This window comes from Danio rerio, chromosome 17 (genome assembly GCF_049306965.1).
Source record: "Danio rerio strain Tuebingen ecotype United States chromosome 17, GRCz12tu, whole genome shotgun sequence".
Taxonomy (NCBI): domain Eukaryota; kingdom Metazoa; phylum Chordata; class Actinopteri; order Cypriniformes; family Danionidae; genus Danio; species Danio rerio.
The window spans coordinates 28,897,407-28,913,224 of NC_133192.1; the positions used below are offsets into that span (position 1 = coordinate 28,897,407).

The 15,818-nt window shown below is 37.9% G+C and overlaps 1 protein-coding gene across 4 annotated transcripts; it reads right to left on the reverse strand.

Annotated features, from left to right (window-relative positions):
• Positions 1-3,286: 3,286 nt before the first annotated feature.
• ythdf2 (YTH N6-methyladenosine RNA binding protein F2) lies at positions 3,287-14,871 on the reverse strand. 4 transcript variants are annotated; one of them, XM_005158763.6, is made up of 6 exons: positions 14,700-14,871; positions 14,510-14,534; positions 12,599-12,678; positions 9,172-10,794; positions 5,240-5,302; positions 3,287-4,509 (listed from the first exon to the last, which is right to left on the reverse strand). In XM_005158763.6, exons 1-6 carry the CDS (start codon positions 14,724-14,726, stop codon positions 4,486-4,488), a joined length of 1,842 nt encoding a protein of 613 aa, XP_005158820.1. In that variant the 5' UTR covers positions 14,727-14,871; the 3' UTR covers positions 3,287-4,485.
• Between the last annotated feature and the right edge of the window lie 947 nt (positions 14,872-15,818).

The window sequence follows — 15,818 nt, forward strand, 5'->3', positions numbered from 1 at the left end:
CCCCGCGCACAATCCGGACGGCTACGGCAGCAGGATAAAAAAGCGATAATACTGTCTGGGGTACAAGAACAACCTAAATCGGAAATTCACAACATCTATTGCTTTTAAACCCGAGACTGATTGAGTTCAGGCCTGCATCTCTTTGTTATTCAGGTGCGGCCTGTTATCAGTGGCCACACAGATATGATCTGAAAAGCCTGAAAATCGCAGCAGACTTTCCTGAGGCCTGCTCTGTGATAGTGATTGATGCTCAAATGTGCAAGATATACCTAGACATTAGGCTACTAAGCCTATTTTTATTCAATAGTAAAATAGTTTGCACGAGAAATAGGCTATCCATTATGAGGTTATGATTTTCTCCAAAACTCCTGACAGCACCCCATATTAGTCAAAATATCAGTATAAGCTTGTGTTGACAAAATATAAACATTAGCAGGCATGTAGACCAGTTGTTTTGCTGAAGATGAGCAGATTTTTTTTTCAGAGAGGGATGGCAGCAGACACAAGGACAGACCAGACTGCATCTGTCTTAAACACACACCGCATCAACGGTCTTAGACACGTGCCGCCCCCTCCCCACCTTCATGTTGCCTGAGGATCCCAAGAGGTTTTGGGGTCCCTGGGGAGAAAGAGAGAGGCCGGGGTCAGAAAAGGGCCCCTCAGGCAGCATCATATAGACAGACGGAAGGTTGAGCCATGTGCTGCGTCTTATTCCCCCTTCATACCTAAATCAAGCTCAGTAGGCGCTCTCTCTCTTACACATACAGTACTCAAATAGAGAAGAAATATGATATGCACTAAAGACACAAATATACAAAGCCTAAAATGCATGCATGCATCAGAACTGATTCAAACACACAGGCTTCTTGTAAACACTTGGTCTTCTCACTTAAGGAGGTAACTCTTCTGCGCTGTCATCAATTAAAATATTACAGTGATTGATTGCTGTGACCTCACTGGCACAGCAGGGGATTGACAAATCACCCAAGCTCGAAACAGTTGGGATTGTAATTTTATTGTATTTTTAAAATTTGCTAAATGCTGTAAAATGTTTGTTAATTTTTTTCATTAAAACAAAGCAAAGGATTTGGTTGTGTTGTGCTACCGAAATAGCTACAAGGGAACCCAAATATTTTCCATGTGTGCACTGTAAAAAAAGTAGTGTTCCATACATTTATGTTGTCCTAACACAAATAAGGTTAACTTATTAAACAGTATACAGTAACAGACATTGTTTCTCGTAACCATCTTACACAAATGCATTGTCAAACATGTGAATACATTCAGCCACTCTACACAATTTGGGGGGAATTTGTCCAATCCAAAAATAAAGGTAAATTCTATCATTACTTACTCACCCTCGTGTGGTTCCTGTTTTCTTTCTTCTGTGGAATACACAAAAATGTTTTAATACTTTTGGTAACAAAATATTGGTGACAAATTAACTGATTCTGGTAAACTAATATTTATCGTGAATCGGTTTATGACATTGCACACACACATCTTGATACAGTAAAGGTTGATGACAGCAAAAAAATACAATGCTTCATTTATTGGAAAGTTTGGGTAATTTAAGCTATTTTGTTAATCTTTTTTGTAGCTTTAAGTCACAGAACAAGGGAATCCAATAGGCCCTATATACATTATTTTGAACGTCACAAAACCCAATCTCAGTGTATTTAATTTTGTTCAGACGAGTTTAGAAAGGCGAATAAAAAAATAAAGTTATAACTCCCCCTGTTGGACAAACATAACCAGTTCCACATCGTGCCGCCATTTTAGGATTAAACTAGCCCGCCCGGTTAACAGTATAAAGCAGCAGACTCACTATTTTAAGATATTAACATATTACTTACGTAAATAGCCTATAATTAATCCATTTACAGATAACGGCGAAAACAGCGAGGCTCTTTAACATGCAAGCGTTGTAAACGCTCAAGGTATAAACGTGTATCAACATTCAGGTTAGAGGTGGAAACGGCGCCACAGAGAGGCGAGTAAAGAATGTAGGCTACTTCACTAAGTAAACAGAAAAAGCAAGATTGATGAAATCACATTCTTCATGTTATAAAAAAAATAACACATAAAACATGTTTTATGATAAATTAAATAAATCAAACATTTTCACGGAAAACCTAGATCACTAGCCATGAAAAAACTTGTAAATCCACAGAGAACCATTTCAGTTGTTGAGAAAGGATGCCAGTTTGCCCAAAGATAGAGAAATGTAGTTTATGTAGTTAATGTTTCATCTCACAATTCAGATAAAAAAAAGAAAAGAAATGAGAGCTATACACTCAATTCAACATTGAAAAAGAAACATTTCCGAATTCCATCCTCACGTAATATAAATAAAACACATAAAATGTTTTGAGAAAATCTTAAGTAATAGACCTAAAATTAAAAATTATTCACGATTCCTTGGATTCACTCAATTTTTTACGGTAGGTGGTTGTAAAAATTTTATTTGGGCTGAATTTAAACAAATTAAGTTGAACATTATTAAATTTAATTTGTTTGTTTAAATTCAACACAAATTGTTTGTAACAGTTCAGCATGCAACACTTTTTTGTGAGAAAAGCTGGTCAATACATGGAGAAATGTTTGAGAAAAGGCTTGTAAAAGCCAATTAGCCAAAGGATAGAAGAATGTAATTACTTGTAATTGAGTTTTACTTCACAATTCAGACAAAAGTCCGAAAAGAGAGCCATATGCTCAAATTCAAGATTTCTCAATTTTAACATAACATCTGACTTTTAACATAAGCCAAGAATTCCCTTGCAAGGATATAAAGTCAGAATCCATCAATGAACAACTTTAGTTGCATTTAAAACAAGTAAATTCTGAGCTTCTCACAAACGCAAGTTTATAAGGTGCACAGCAATTTTAGAGCCCATAAGTCTGAAGAAAAAGTCACAATTGAGAGCTCACATTTGCAAATAGATTGGAAAATGTCTTTTCCATAATGAAAACAAGCTTCAACCTAGGCCCTGGATAATTTAAAATACATATTACAATGACACCTTGCTCACTTGTTCGGTTTTAAAAAGGGTATTTGTATTTCATGGTCACAAAAAAGTACAGGGAAGCATACTGCACTGAATTAATTTATACTGAGGATTTTAAAAACTTAACATTTTAGACAGCTTGATTAACCACAAAGACAAAAAACTGTTTGTGTCATAGGTAGCAAAGGATACAAATAAAACCCTGGGACAGGTTCCATTACACCAAATTTGTAGTTGCATGATCAATCCTTTTCTTGAGAAAGCAAACACACTTGAGGCTTTGTGCAGCATCTTTATTCTGACACTGCTAAATGCCAGCAGTTTTGCATGAGTTGTTCAATGCACCAACATGAACATAGAAGAAGGGATGAAGTGTGCAGGCAGCTATAGTGTAAAAGAGGAGTGTGGGTGCTGGATGGAAGGGGACCAGGCAGTTTGGGACACAGGTTAGTGCATGAAGTAGTATTAAGTCAAACAAGGGGAAAATGCAACACACAAGTTCTGCCGAGTATACCACATTTATTTTTAATGAACTGATTATGAGAAAGAGAGGGTGCAGGGCCCACCTCAATGCAGACTTAAGAAACGGAAGAGAAAGACAAGAACGAAAAAAAATATGACGGGAGGAGAGCAGCCCATAGCAACAATTTTTCTTTAACTTGCAGAAGTAAAAGGAGTAAATGGAAAATAAGCTGACAACTCTCAAACGCTGCCCCCTTTGGTACACTTATAAAACTGATCCAGTGAGCAAAAGCCTTAACACAACAAATTGGCTTCTCCGTTTACCGTCCCCTGCAAAACACCCTCTATTACCAATAACAAAAAACAAAAACAAACAGGAAAAAAAGAAAACTCAGGACATTCCTGAACATTCGTTATTTTTCTTCTTTTGAATTACAATTCTTTTTCAATTTTATTCACTTGGTTGCAACTTGGTGGCCAATTTACCAATAAAGAAACATCCACTGAGACGGCGACGATCATTCCTGATTGGATGGTTTCAGCTCCAATAAAGAGTTAGGACAGAGAAATGAAGATTGGGGAAACTCTAAAAAAAAATCTCACAATTGTAAGAGAGAAGCAAAGCCATGTGTTTGGACTGTAAAAACAGATGTTTTTCCTAAAAAAAAAAAAAAAAAAAAAAAAAAAAAAAAAAAAGAGAGAGAGAGAGAAAAGAGCCAGCCAAATGAAAACAGGACCAAAAAAGTGGGAAGTACTGGGTTTGCTATTAGAATCCTATAGAATTAAGTTGTAGTCCTATGAATAATTGTGTCATTTTCTTTTACTACAAGTTCGAAGTAAGTCTTTTAGGTCAACAGAAATCAAAGAAGAGTCTTCATTTAGTTTCTTTTTTTTTCCTCTTTTTGAATCCTTGGTTAAATCTTTCCCCGAAATAATTTCTGAAAATATCTGGTTTTAAGATTGGGGAGAAAAAAAAAAATAGGGCCTTTCAGTCTTTTGCCCAAAGCAGTGCCTGTTACTTTACACGTCCTTGGCGATCCTGCAAGAGAAAGAAAAATCATCATTATTATTTTTTTTAAATCAACGTATGCCCACAAAGGTCATTCTGACAGCAAATTTCTTAAATATAAATTCAAACCATGTAAACATCTCAGAAAGTCTTCAAAAAAGCTGAAAATATTGCTTCTAAATAGTAACCAATGCTGTGTATCTCAGAACTACTACAAAAATGAAAATCTGCTCAAACATTTTTTTAAATGTTAAGGTTTATGGAACTTTACAGCACTCTTTAAATATAGTTCACCCAAACATTTTAATTGTCATCATTTACTCATCCTCCACTTTTTCCAATCCCGTTTGAGTATCTTCTGTCTGTTGAATAGTATTTGTTTGCTGTGGACTATGAAGTTAATAGTTACAAGTTTTCAGCTTTCTTTAAAATAATCACCTTTTGTGTTCAACAGAAGTTAGAAACTCATAATTTTGAACCACTTGAAAATGAGTAAACTTTCATTTTTGGCTGAACTATCACTTTAAATAAATAATATGAAAATTACTGCCACAAAAACATTTAATTGCTGTTATCAGAACATATTTTTACTAATGCGTCTACGGACAAGCCCTAAACCTGTCACTGACATATTCAATTGACACACATGTAATGGCAGGGCCTACTGCCAAAGCTAACAGAGATGAAACCCATTAACATGCTTACAGAAACTCACAAAACATGCTGACAGACAAAGAACAGTGTGAACAAGATGCATCACCTGCATTCTGTAGTGGCTCCGACTGGAGTTATTGGAGTACGGGTCACTGCCCTGAACCTCCACCTACCCAAGAGAAGAACAGCATTTAGTCAAATAATCCTGAAATATCGAACATCATTTAAATGTAAATGACAGAAAACAATAATATTTGAATACTAAGGTTGACACTTAACAACAAAGATCATTTCAGAATATACCAACACTTTAGACTAAGCTATATACACAACTTGCATCTGACAACAAAAACACACAAAAACCCCCACTAATTTAACATAAAAGCAATGTATGAGGGCTTGATTAATTTGCCAAAATATTATTTAAAGCTTGAATATCCTAAAAGCATGCGATAGAACTGGGCGATTCTCCATTAATTAAACACTAACTTGATTACATTTTAGAAACAATTTTTTTTTTGTCCTCTCCGCGCTGCCTACACTCATCAATGCTACCAAGCTGACCGATCAAAGACCTTGCGCTATGCGTTGTTGCAACGTGTAGTTAGATTTTTTGAGAGATCAGCATCAGTCACGGCGAGGGGTATGTGGAAGCACGGAGGCTGTGCCAGACCATACACTACGCTCAACACAGAAGTGTAAACAGTAGCAGTGTCACAGAACTTCACACACGGAAGGGAAAGTAAATGAAATAAATTACCTGAAAAATTTTTTAGATAATACGTTCTGAATGTCGATTTCGATTACTTTTCGATTAATCGCCCAGCCCTAGCATGTGACTGTTAAAGTATCTGATTCAAAGCAGTATGTGACTGACTTCAATACAAAATTGTTAACCCAATGGAATTTCTATAGACCTTATGCTTCAATGTGGAAGTGCACTCGTTATTGCGATTGTTTTAGACAAGGGTGTCCAAACTCAGTTCTGGAGGGCCGGTGTCCTGCATAGTTTAGCTCCAACTTGTTTCAACACACCTGCCAGAAAGTTTCTAGTTTATATAGCAAGAGCTTAATTAGCTGGTTCAGGTGTGTTTGATTAGGGTTGGAGCTAAACTCTCCAGGACACCGGCCCTCCAGGACCGAGTTTGGACACACCTGGTTTTAGAACTTTCCTTTCAGTTGTCTATGGGAGAAATGAATGTGAATACTAAAAGGCAAAAACAGTCTAACTACTTGCTCTACAAACAAGTGTTTGCATGAATATATAGACAAAGCAGAATAAAATAAGAAAATATCAGTTTGCAACAACAAGCAACATAACGAGCTGTTTTTTAACGCCTACAAGTTATTAGAAGTAAATGAGACTAGAAGTCTCAAGCCAAAAAGATCCAAATGGCTTTCCCCACTCGTACGTGAATAAGGTAAATAGGAGACCCAAAATTAACTTCAAGAAACATAGTTTTATGTGCTTTACAATATCCACACTACACCGAGTGGTTTTAAGTAATGAACCATTTGTTGAAAAGAAAGCCTTGATGCTTCACAAAGCTTTGCTTAGCCTCCATTATAATTTAATATGTCTAAATAATCAATAGATGAGGATGTACAAAAAAAAGGTTGAAACATCGCTTAGTGACTGGTTATACTTGAAAATCTACATTCACTGCATCCCATAATGTTTTTCAAGGGTTTAAATTTCTACAATCATTTCCCCTCAAGTTTGTAGTTAGGTTTCCAGAGTGATATAACATCAAACTGGGTAACACGTTAATGAAATTAAATCAACAGTGAATGAAACAAGTTAAAAATAAAAAAAAACATTGCTCTTTATCAATACCACATTGGACAATTTGAAAGGGATACATACTCCAAGGTCTACTGCATAGGGACAATGCATGATGACAAAATATGAATTGGTGCTCATCTATTCTGACAGACACATTAAACGTGACAATGGAAAATCTAGTTTGATCAATGATAAAGTCAGTGAAAAGATGAGGGGAACTAACAATATCTAGCTAAATGTTATGTTGATCGTATTTGTCAGTAAGCAATACTTCACAAAAGCAATTATACACTCAGACAAGTCGTGCTAACAACCTTAAAATGAGCAAAACTAACTAAAGTTAGTACATGGATACAGAAAGAACTGTAAAAAAGAACTAGAGCTAGGCAAATAATAGAAATAAAACTGCAAATGTGATGGAGTAAAGTTGCGATTGTCATGCACATCTTGTCAGGTAAGAATGGTGTGATCTGTGGTAAATATCATCTGAAGGCCAGAGGGCGCTCTCAGAAAGCCAGGAAATATCCCGTATAGAGTTGCATTATAAACAAGAATTACCTGCTTTCAAAGATTCAGAGTGACTAATAAACAAACGAAAATTGAATAATCTCACAGAGGTAATTTTGGTAATTTCACATGTTTACTATGGCTTTACTACCTATAGACTTACTAACAAGTAAACAGCACTAATTATAGCAGAATTATCTTGATGTCATTGACCAATCAGATTGTATCTGATTTTAAAACATCTCAACTGCAACCCTTTGGTTTACTCTGCTCCATCTAGAGGTTTACTAGAATTGGATTTACTGAAATTTCTCAAAAATAATCTAATATTAATTGCCAAGCCCTAATAAGAACTTTTTTTTTTCTATAGCTTTGAGTTTTAATCCACATGAATTAAAGTAATAAAAATGCATTCTCTAAAATGACCTCCCTAAAAATGACAGCTACAACAGCACCACATACACACAGGATTTGAGTAAACTCTGCACAGAGACAAATAAATCATTTGTTTCAAAAGAATGAGCTGTTAGGGAACTAAATGCTGTTCAACAAACTAAACTAATAAACTTGTGATTAATGTATAGCACATGAAAGAACATCAAGCCATAAATATAATAAACAGCATAAATATATAAAAAAAGAAACATCCATTTTAATTGCTCTTTTTTAATTTTGCTTGAGTGAAGTGAACTAATAAAGTGGAGTTTTTCAGATATGAATCATGGACAGGCAACATTATATTATTTGTCAAGCAAACATGTTCTTTTGGAAAGACGCATAGGAACAAAAAGCCTTATTAGCACACTTGTGGTTGGGAGATTTTAAGGTGGGTATAAAGTTTCTAATGTCACATGCAAACATTCTCACCAAATAAAAGGCAGGTTTTAGAAGATTTACATGGGCACATGTAATTCTAATGATACAAAACTTAGACTAGTGTCACAATCCATATAAGCAATATTTGGCAAAAGAAAATTGATGTTCTCATGTCTTCATGTATAATACTTTCTGTAGAATAAACTTAGTTTGAAGAATCTTATTCTGAAATAATCTTATCCACACAGTGAAAAAACAAAATGATCCAAAAATAAATGAATATAGATTTGGTCACATTAGGTCAACGGCTCTCAATTCAGTCCTCGCTCCAACCCTGCCTGGCACATTTTGCATGTCTCTTATTTGAGACACGATAATCAGTTAATGGATTTCTCTGTTAACAAGTTGATGATCTGAATCAGGTGTGGTTAAGCAATACACTTAAAATGTGCAGAAAAGAGGGGCTCGAGGACCGGAAATTGAGAATCACTGCATTAGGTTAACGACTTATTTAGATCATTTAATCTGAACAACCTCTAAGGAACCTAGCGTGCACTGACTCTGCAAATTATTTGTTCCCTGAATATTTATAACCGAGCTCTTTGCAGATGAGCTATTAGCGCATCAAACCACAATTCTGAAAAAAAAAATCCATTACACCAAGCAAAAATGTGCAGCATCTGGGATTGCATTTTCAAAACACACTTTTCATTCACCATATCATTGAGTAAATGGTTGAGACATAGAAAACAATCATCTTCTGAATCAGGGGAACTCAAAGACCAGAGTGAAAAGTCATGATTTTAGATGCACAAATAAAAAGAAAAAATACTGAACAAAATTAACATTTAGAAATAACAACAGCAGAAGAACTGGATGAAAGATAATCAGCATTATATTCCAGATGGAGCAAGGCCGTGGCAGGTTACCTTTTTTACACTCTCCTCCTCTTCCTGACGTTTCTCGTAGTGTGAGAAGTCGTCAAAAATGGAGGTGGTGTGCTTGTAACTCGCGATGATCTTCAACACTTGACGTGCCTTGTCTAGAGGAACCTCCTGTGTGTCGCGAGAGTTGGTTACCGGCTTATTCTCATTGTTCTCCAAGCGAATGTGCCTTAGTTGGCTGTTGGGAACGTCCTTGACAAAGATCCAGCGCACATCGAAACGACCCTTCCACTTGTCCTGCGACCACACGCCTGCACAAGTGTTGTAGTCCACAGGCGAGCGCATCTCCGCCACGCCACAGAAGTGCCCACTGCCATTCACACTGAAGAGCAGGTACAGTGGCCCTTTGTTGGCTAGCGAACGGTATGCAGCGTCCAGACGCTTATTGCCATGTTCTGTGCTGCACCAGATATTGTACTTAATGGACCGGTGGATATCGTCCTCAGAGTAACTCTTGATGATGAAGACACGACCATGTTTAGGGTTCCAGTCGAAGTCCTTGGGATTGTAGTTGTTTACCATGCGCAGTTTTTCTAGAACTGGGTGGGGTTCTGCTGGCACAGTAATGCCACCCATTCCTGAATTGGGAGGGGATTGGCCAGGTCCACCTGCTGCATCCCCAAAGCCGTTGGCACGGTTACGCGGGGGCACCCAGCGGGTTGGCTGGGAGGGTTGGGAAGCTGGTGGGCCCTGGGAGAGTTGAGGTGGAACAGCACCGGGCTGGCCACCTGGAGGAAGAGGGTGCTGGACAAGCTGTCCAGTAGGAGGAACTAGCTGTCCATTGCTGAGGGGCAACTGAGGCACCCCACCAGCAGTAGCACCTGGTTGAGGAGACGACTGATTGGGTGGCTGTCCATTAGTGGGCAGGGAAGTCTGCTGTGGGGCTGCTGGTTTAGGCATATTCCCCTTGTTGTCCCATGTCCCAATATCCATGTTATGTTTTATTGGAGGTGGTGGCAGATTTGTCCCACCAAGTCCCCCCTTAGTTTTCAATTTAGGCTGTGGTTTGGCTGGCTTGCTGGCAATGTCCGCCCAAGAAGCAGTTTTCGCAGGAGCCATGGAGGCAGGAGGCATGGTTGGAGCTGTAGACACCTGACTCAATGGCCCTCCGGGAAGTCCAGAACCAACAACCTTTGGTGCCATGTCCCCTGCCCCAATTTTAAGCCCTGCCATGCCCTGATCCAAGCTATTCATCCCCACTGCCTTGTTGAGTGGCTCATTGGCTGCAAAGGGAGACTGTCCGTCAATCATTGCACCTCCTAGCGTGCTAGGGGCATAGGCGTAACTGCTGCTGTAACCTGAACTCTGTGTGGACTGTCCCTGAGAGCTGCTGTTGCCCCAAGCGGGAAAGTCAATCCCACTGGGAAAGAAGTTGAAGCCATGCTGTCCTAGGAAAGGGTTGTTCCCCAGTGCTCCAGACTGTCCAAACATGGCATCCGGGAGAAAGTGGTGCTCCCCATTGCTAAGCTGTCCATAAGAGGCCAGGTAAGGCATCGGGGGATCTCCACCTGTTGACCATGCCGCTTCATTCAGGGAATAGGTGAAGCCTATTGAGGGGCTGTAGTAACTGGGCATGTAGGAGTCGGACATGGCCGTATAGGCATTGCTCTGTAAAAACAACAACATAAATTGTGATTAGTCATTATCAACTCCAGACAAGTAGGATTAGAAAGGTAATGCAACAACCTGGAAAATATTGCCAGGTGACAATTGCTCCCTGTTGTCACCTGGAAACATTTCTCCCCTTGTAGCATTAACCCTTTGAGTAAAAACTTAAGTACATTAACTGTAGATTAAAGTCAAATCAATTATCAAGATAATCTCTTGCTTTATTATTTTACTTTGTAAAAGTAAACCTGAATAAAAACTAAATAAAAAAAATTTAAATGAAATTTTCCATGTCCATTAAGGTAAATATTTTTAATTCTTTGATATGCACCCATTTTGCATAATTTTAAATATAGCAAAAAATATATCTAAAATAAAAATAACAGCAATAATATTCTATCGACAGATAATGAAATGTCTAAACTTTAAATGGTTTTAATATTCATATACATATTATAAATGTAATGTTAAAACTACTTCATAAATGGACAGATTTCAAGTGACTACTGTTGCATGTATATTCAAATAAATGCGTTCTGAAATTGGTTTACACTACACAATATTAGCTTCTGAAAAATTAAGCACACCGTTTCAAAATACATTAATACATTTAAACAAGCATGCATTTAAAAATTAAACCTAGTTGTTAAACAGTGATAATTTAACAACTATTTTTAATAGACCTCCTTGGTCAACAAAATATATTTCTCCAAAAACATAAAAAAAATAGTGTTCTACTTGCTTCCTTTATTCTTTACTTGTTTCAAATTTTTGTGTCTTTCTTCTATTGAACACAAGTGCATATTTTGAAGAAAGCTGAAAACTGTTGAACATTGACTTCCATAGCATGTGTTTCCTACTATAGAAGCTAGTCAGTGTTTACAAGTTTTCCGCTTTCTTCAAGATATCGTTTGTGCTTAAAAGAAAGAAACCCAAAGGAACCATGCGAGGACAAGCAATTAGAAAGTACATTTTCATTTTTGGGTGAACTATCCCTTTAAAGCTCCCCTGAGATCACTTTATGCAATAAAAACCCATCTGCAGTCATACAATTTTCCATACATTGACAAAATATAATTAAATAAAAACTTGGGTCAAGTGGAGCATCAGTGTTAAGCTCTGTGAACTACAACACCAAACAATGCAAATCTGGACTGAACAACCTCCTCAGATCATTTGGGACTGGTGCTGGACTTAGCCCCCCCTCCAGGCACACAGCCTGCTCGCATTTTCAACACCAGCAATCAGCTTTGTGAGGGCAATAGTGGCACAGATTCCCTACAAAGGATCCCAGCATTCCTTTGACAGGGTGAATACTAGACCCTTTATTCGTCCGTGTCCCATTTTTATTTTTTCCTCAGAAGACATCCATTGCCAGAACCCTCTTTATCAGTGCCAGGACTGATTCATTTTTAATTTGAATGGAATTCTATTACAGAATATCTGGACAGGAACATAAACGCAATCACCTTTCTCCACTTCCTGGTAAACGACTGTGCTGCTTTTTGCATAATTTCCTATGACTCATCCGCATGTACTTCAACCTAGACAGCAACTAAATATTTCTCAATACACGTAATGGATGAATTGACTTAAGTCCACAAACTGCTTTAAACTACGCATACAGTGATAAGCCACAATGTAAAAGGCCACAGAGACACCCTAATAAGAAAACAAAGCCCCGTGGCCAGGATGCAATTACGGACCATAATAAATCCTTAAAACAATAGACAGAAAAACAATTGCTACGGCACGCTGTCTCTATGAGATCCTTCTTTTGTTAAAACTTTGAAACAAGACCTACCTGTCTGGGCTGAGCATTCAGGTAAGGCTCGAACTCATCATCGTTCAAAGTATCCTTTTGGGTAACAGCTCCGTTTTGTACTGAAAAGAAAACAGAGAAAGTTAAGGTACAGGTCTCGTCTCATCCATCCATCCATACACATGCATGCATGCATGCATGCATGCATGCATAATTACAGGATGAGGAATGTTCAATTGGGGTTCTGTGTCATCTAAAAGATTAAAATCCCTTTTAATTATATGTAAACCCTAAGATTTTGTTAAACGAGTCCTCTCCTGAATCTGTCTATGCATTGTATTTATGACTATATTCAGTCAGATTATATTTTTGATGAAACATATTTTCTGTTGTTATCTAGTGATATCTTTTAAATATGATAAGAATCAATGACCTGTCCAATTCAGCAGCAGGTGCATTGCTCTGACGGGGTGTTTAAGTTCATGTCAGGAATGTCATATTTGCATGTTAAAAGCATATAAAGTACACTGGATCAACGTAGTTTCATAAAAAAAAAAAAAATGTTAAAATGCCTTGTTTTTCCACTCCAGTGAGCCAAGCACCCACTCCATCTAACCAAAGTTGACCACAACTGACCTTACTCCAACTTCCCAACTCATAAACACAAACTTCCCAGAAGCTTACCACGTCATACCTTTTAAGCTGCGAATTTGGGAAGCACCCACAGAAATTGAGCTTTGGCATAGTACACTACGTTCTTTAGCCTACAGTATACAATATTTACAAGGTGAAAAGCAAACATACGTAAGTGCATCTAAAATATCAATTATATTATTAGTAATAAATAATAAAGTATTTCTTATAAAGAGAAGAATTTCTTCAAAATATGTACTTTTGTGTTGAACAGTAGACATTCAAAGATTTGAAACAAGGGTAAATGATGCAAGTACAACACTGTTTTCAAAGAAGCACATTTTGTTGACCAAGGATGTCTCTATTAAAAAAAGTTGTCTAAAGTGGCACTGTATTAACAGCTGTACTTAATTTTAACTGCATGTTTCCCGTCATGCATGTTTAAATATATTAAAATTAATTTTGAAACAGTTTGCTTATTTTTTTTCTTTAAAATCTACTTTACAATATAATTAAATAATTTTAGCAATTAAAATCTAATTGTAGTTTTAACATTGTGAAAGACTTTAAACGGAGATGATTCTTTATAACAGCCATTGTTGCATCTGAGGATCGGTTGTCTGTGCAGTCATGTAGTCACTACAACTATGATTAAACTATTTTATTCTGTATCATTTTCCTTAAAGTACGTAATAATCGATTAAACACCAAATGGCTTTTTAAATGAATTTGTGTCAAGAATGCACCGTATGCAAAAGGATTAGAAATAGACTAAAAATAAAGAACTAAAAGCTGTCACATTAAATGCACGTGTTAAATAGACTGATTCAACACGCAACTGGATTGTGAAAGCTTGACACAGACTGGGGTGCTGAAAATCCCCTCAACAGGTCCCCCGGCGGCATGTTAACCCCCCGCCTGTTGCCCACCGGTAGCGGGGGTGGTCTATGGGTATGCGGGACCCTTCCACCGCTACACTTTAAACAAGCGTCTAAAAAGAGCGAAAGCTGTAGTGTATGTGGGTGTTCAGGTGCTTCGGAGTGTCACGCGTTCTGCTGCACTCGGCCTTAGCGCTGTGCTAAGCGGCTAACTAGCGTGGGCTCCAAAACACCAGCTCTTTATCGGATCAATAACACTAAAGTCAACCAGATCATCTACTATAAGACATACTTATCCTTTAAACCCACGGGTGTCTGTTCTGAGCAGGTTACACGGTTTGATTTGATAGCGGAATTGGTTTGAACACACGGCCTGCTAGCAGGAGAACCAGCACGAGACTCTCGTTATCTACAGCGCTAAAACGACACACACTTCACCTACCTTTGTTTGCTTGGCCTTTCGGTCTCTGGATTGGGTCCAGGTGATTCATGAAGGAGTGAGTTTGGAGAGGAAAGAGGGAGAATAAATGAAGGTTTATATGAAGCTCAGGCCTGAACTCGCGCTGCGAGAGAGAAAAAAAACCCGCCTCGACGCCACTTCTGCTCAATGTTCACAAAGTGCCTCTGTTTACCTGCTCCAGAAGGCTGCTGGCTGACATTTCTCACTCCCCGGTGCCTGTGTGTTAGACTGCGCGTTTGTTTGCGGGTTAAAGTCAACGGGAAATGTGTGTGTTTTTAGAGTCTTTGCGCCCGAGTCTCTCTCTCTCCCTCTCTCTCGCTACAGCTGCAGATCAGACACACAATGGCGGGCTGCAGTTCCTCCACACTTCAACATGGCCGAGATGCCGCCACACGTTTATCCCCGGCGGTATAGCGCCACACTGCGGCTGGGAGGAGGTGAAGGTAATGAATGAACGACAGTGGGTCCAAATTCAAGTCCCACCAAAATGATAATCCGTGGCGATCCTAAAGGGGTAAATGTAGCTAAGGCAAGGGATTTAAACTGAGAAAAAATCCGACTCATAAAATTATCAAAATGTTCAAAGTATATGTATTTAGTATACGAATATTTAATTTATTTTAAGTTACATTTTCAAGTAATCATCACTGTATTCAGTGATTTAATCACAATTTAATTTCTTTATTGTTTGTTTGAATACCTATATGTTGTATTTATTAGCTTTTTTGAATAATCTGTTTTTATTTATGCGTTCTAAATTCGAAATTTATTTCATGTGCAATTATTTAATTTACATTGTATTATGTCATGATTATACGGCTATCATTATTTTCGCATTTGTAATCATTTTATCATTATTCAAATTAGCAGATTGATAAATCCATTTGGTTTTATATCAAATTCAGATTTTGATATTGATAAATTCATTCATGAATTTTTTTTCAGCTTAGTCCCTTTATTAATCAGGGGTCGCCACAGCAGAATGTACCGCCAACTTTTCCAGCATATGTTTAACGCATTGGATGCCCTTCCAGCTGCAACCCAACACTGGGAAACACCCATACACTCTCATTCACACACATACACTACGGACAATTTAGCTTACCACGTCTTTGGACTGTGGGGGATACCGGAGCACCCGGAAGAACCCCACACGAACGCGGGGAGAACATGCAAACTCCACACAGAAACGCCAATTGACACAGCCGAGGCTTGAACCAGCGACCTTCTTGCTGTGAGGCGACAGCACAACCTACTGCCCCTACTGATATATTACAAATACAAAATAAGG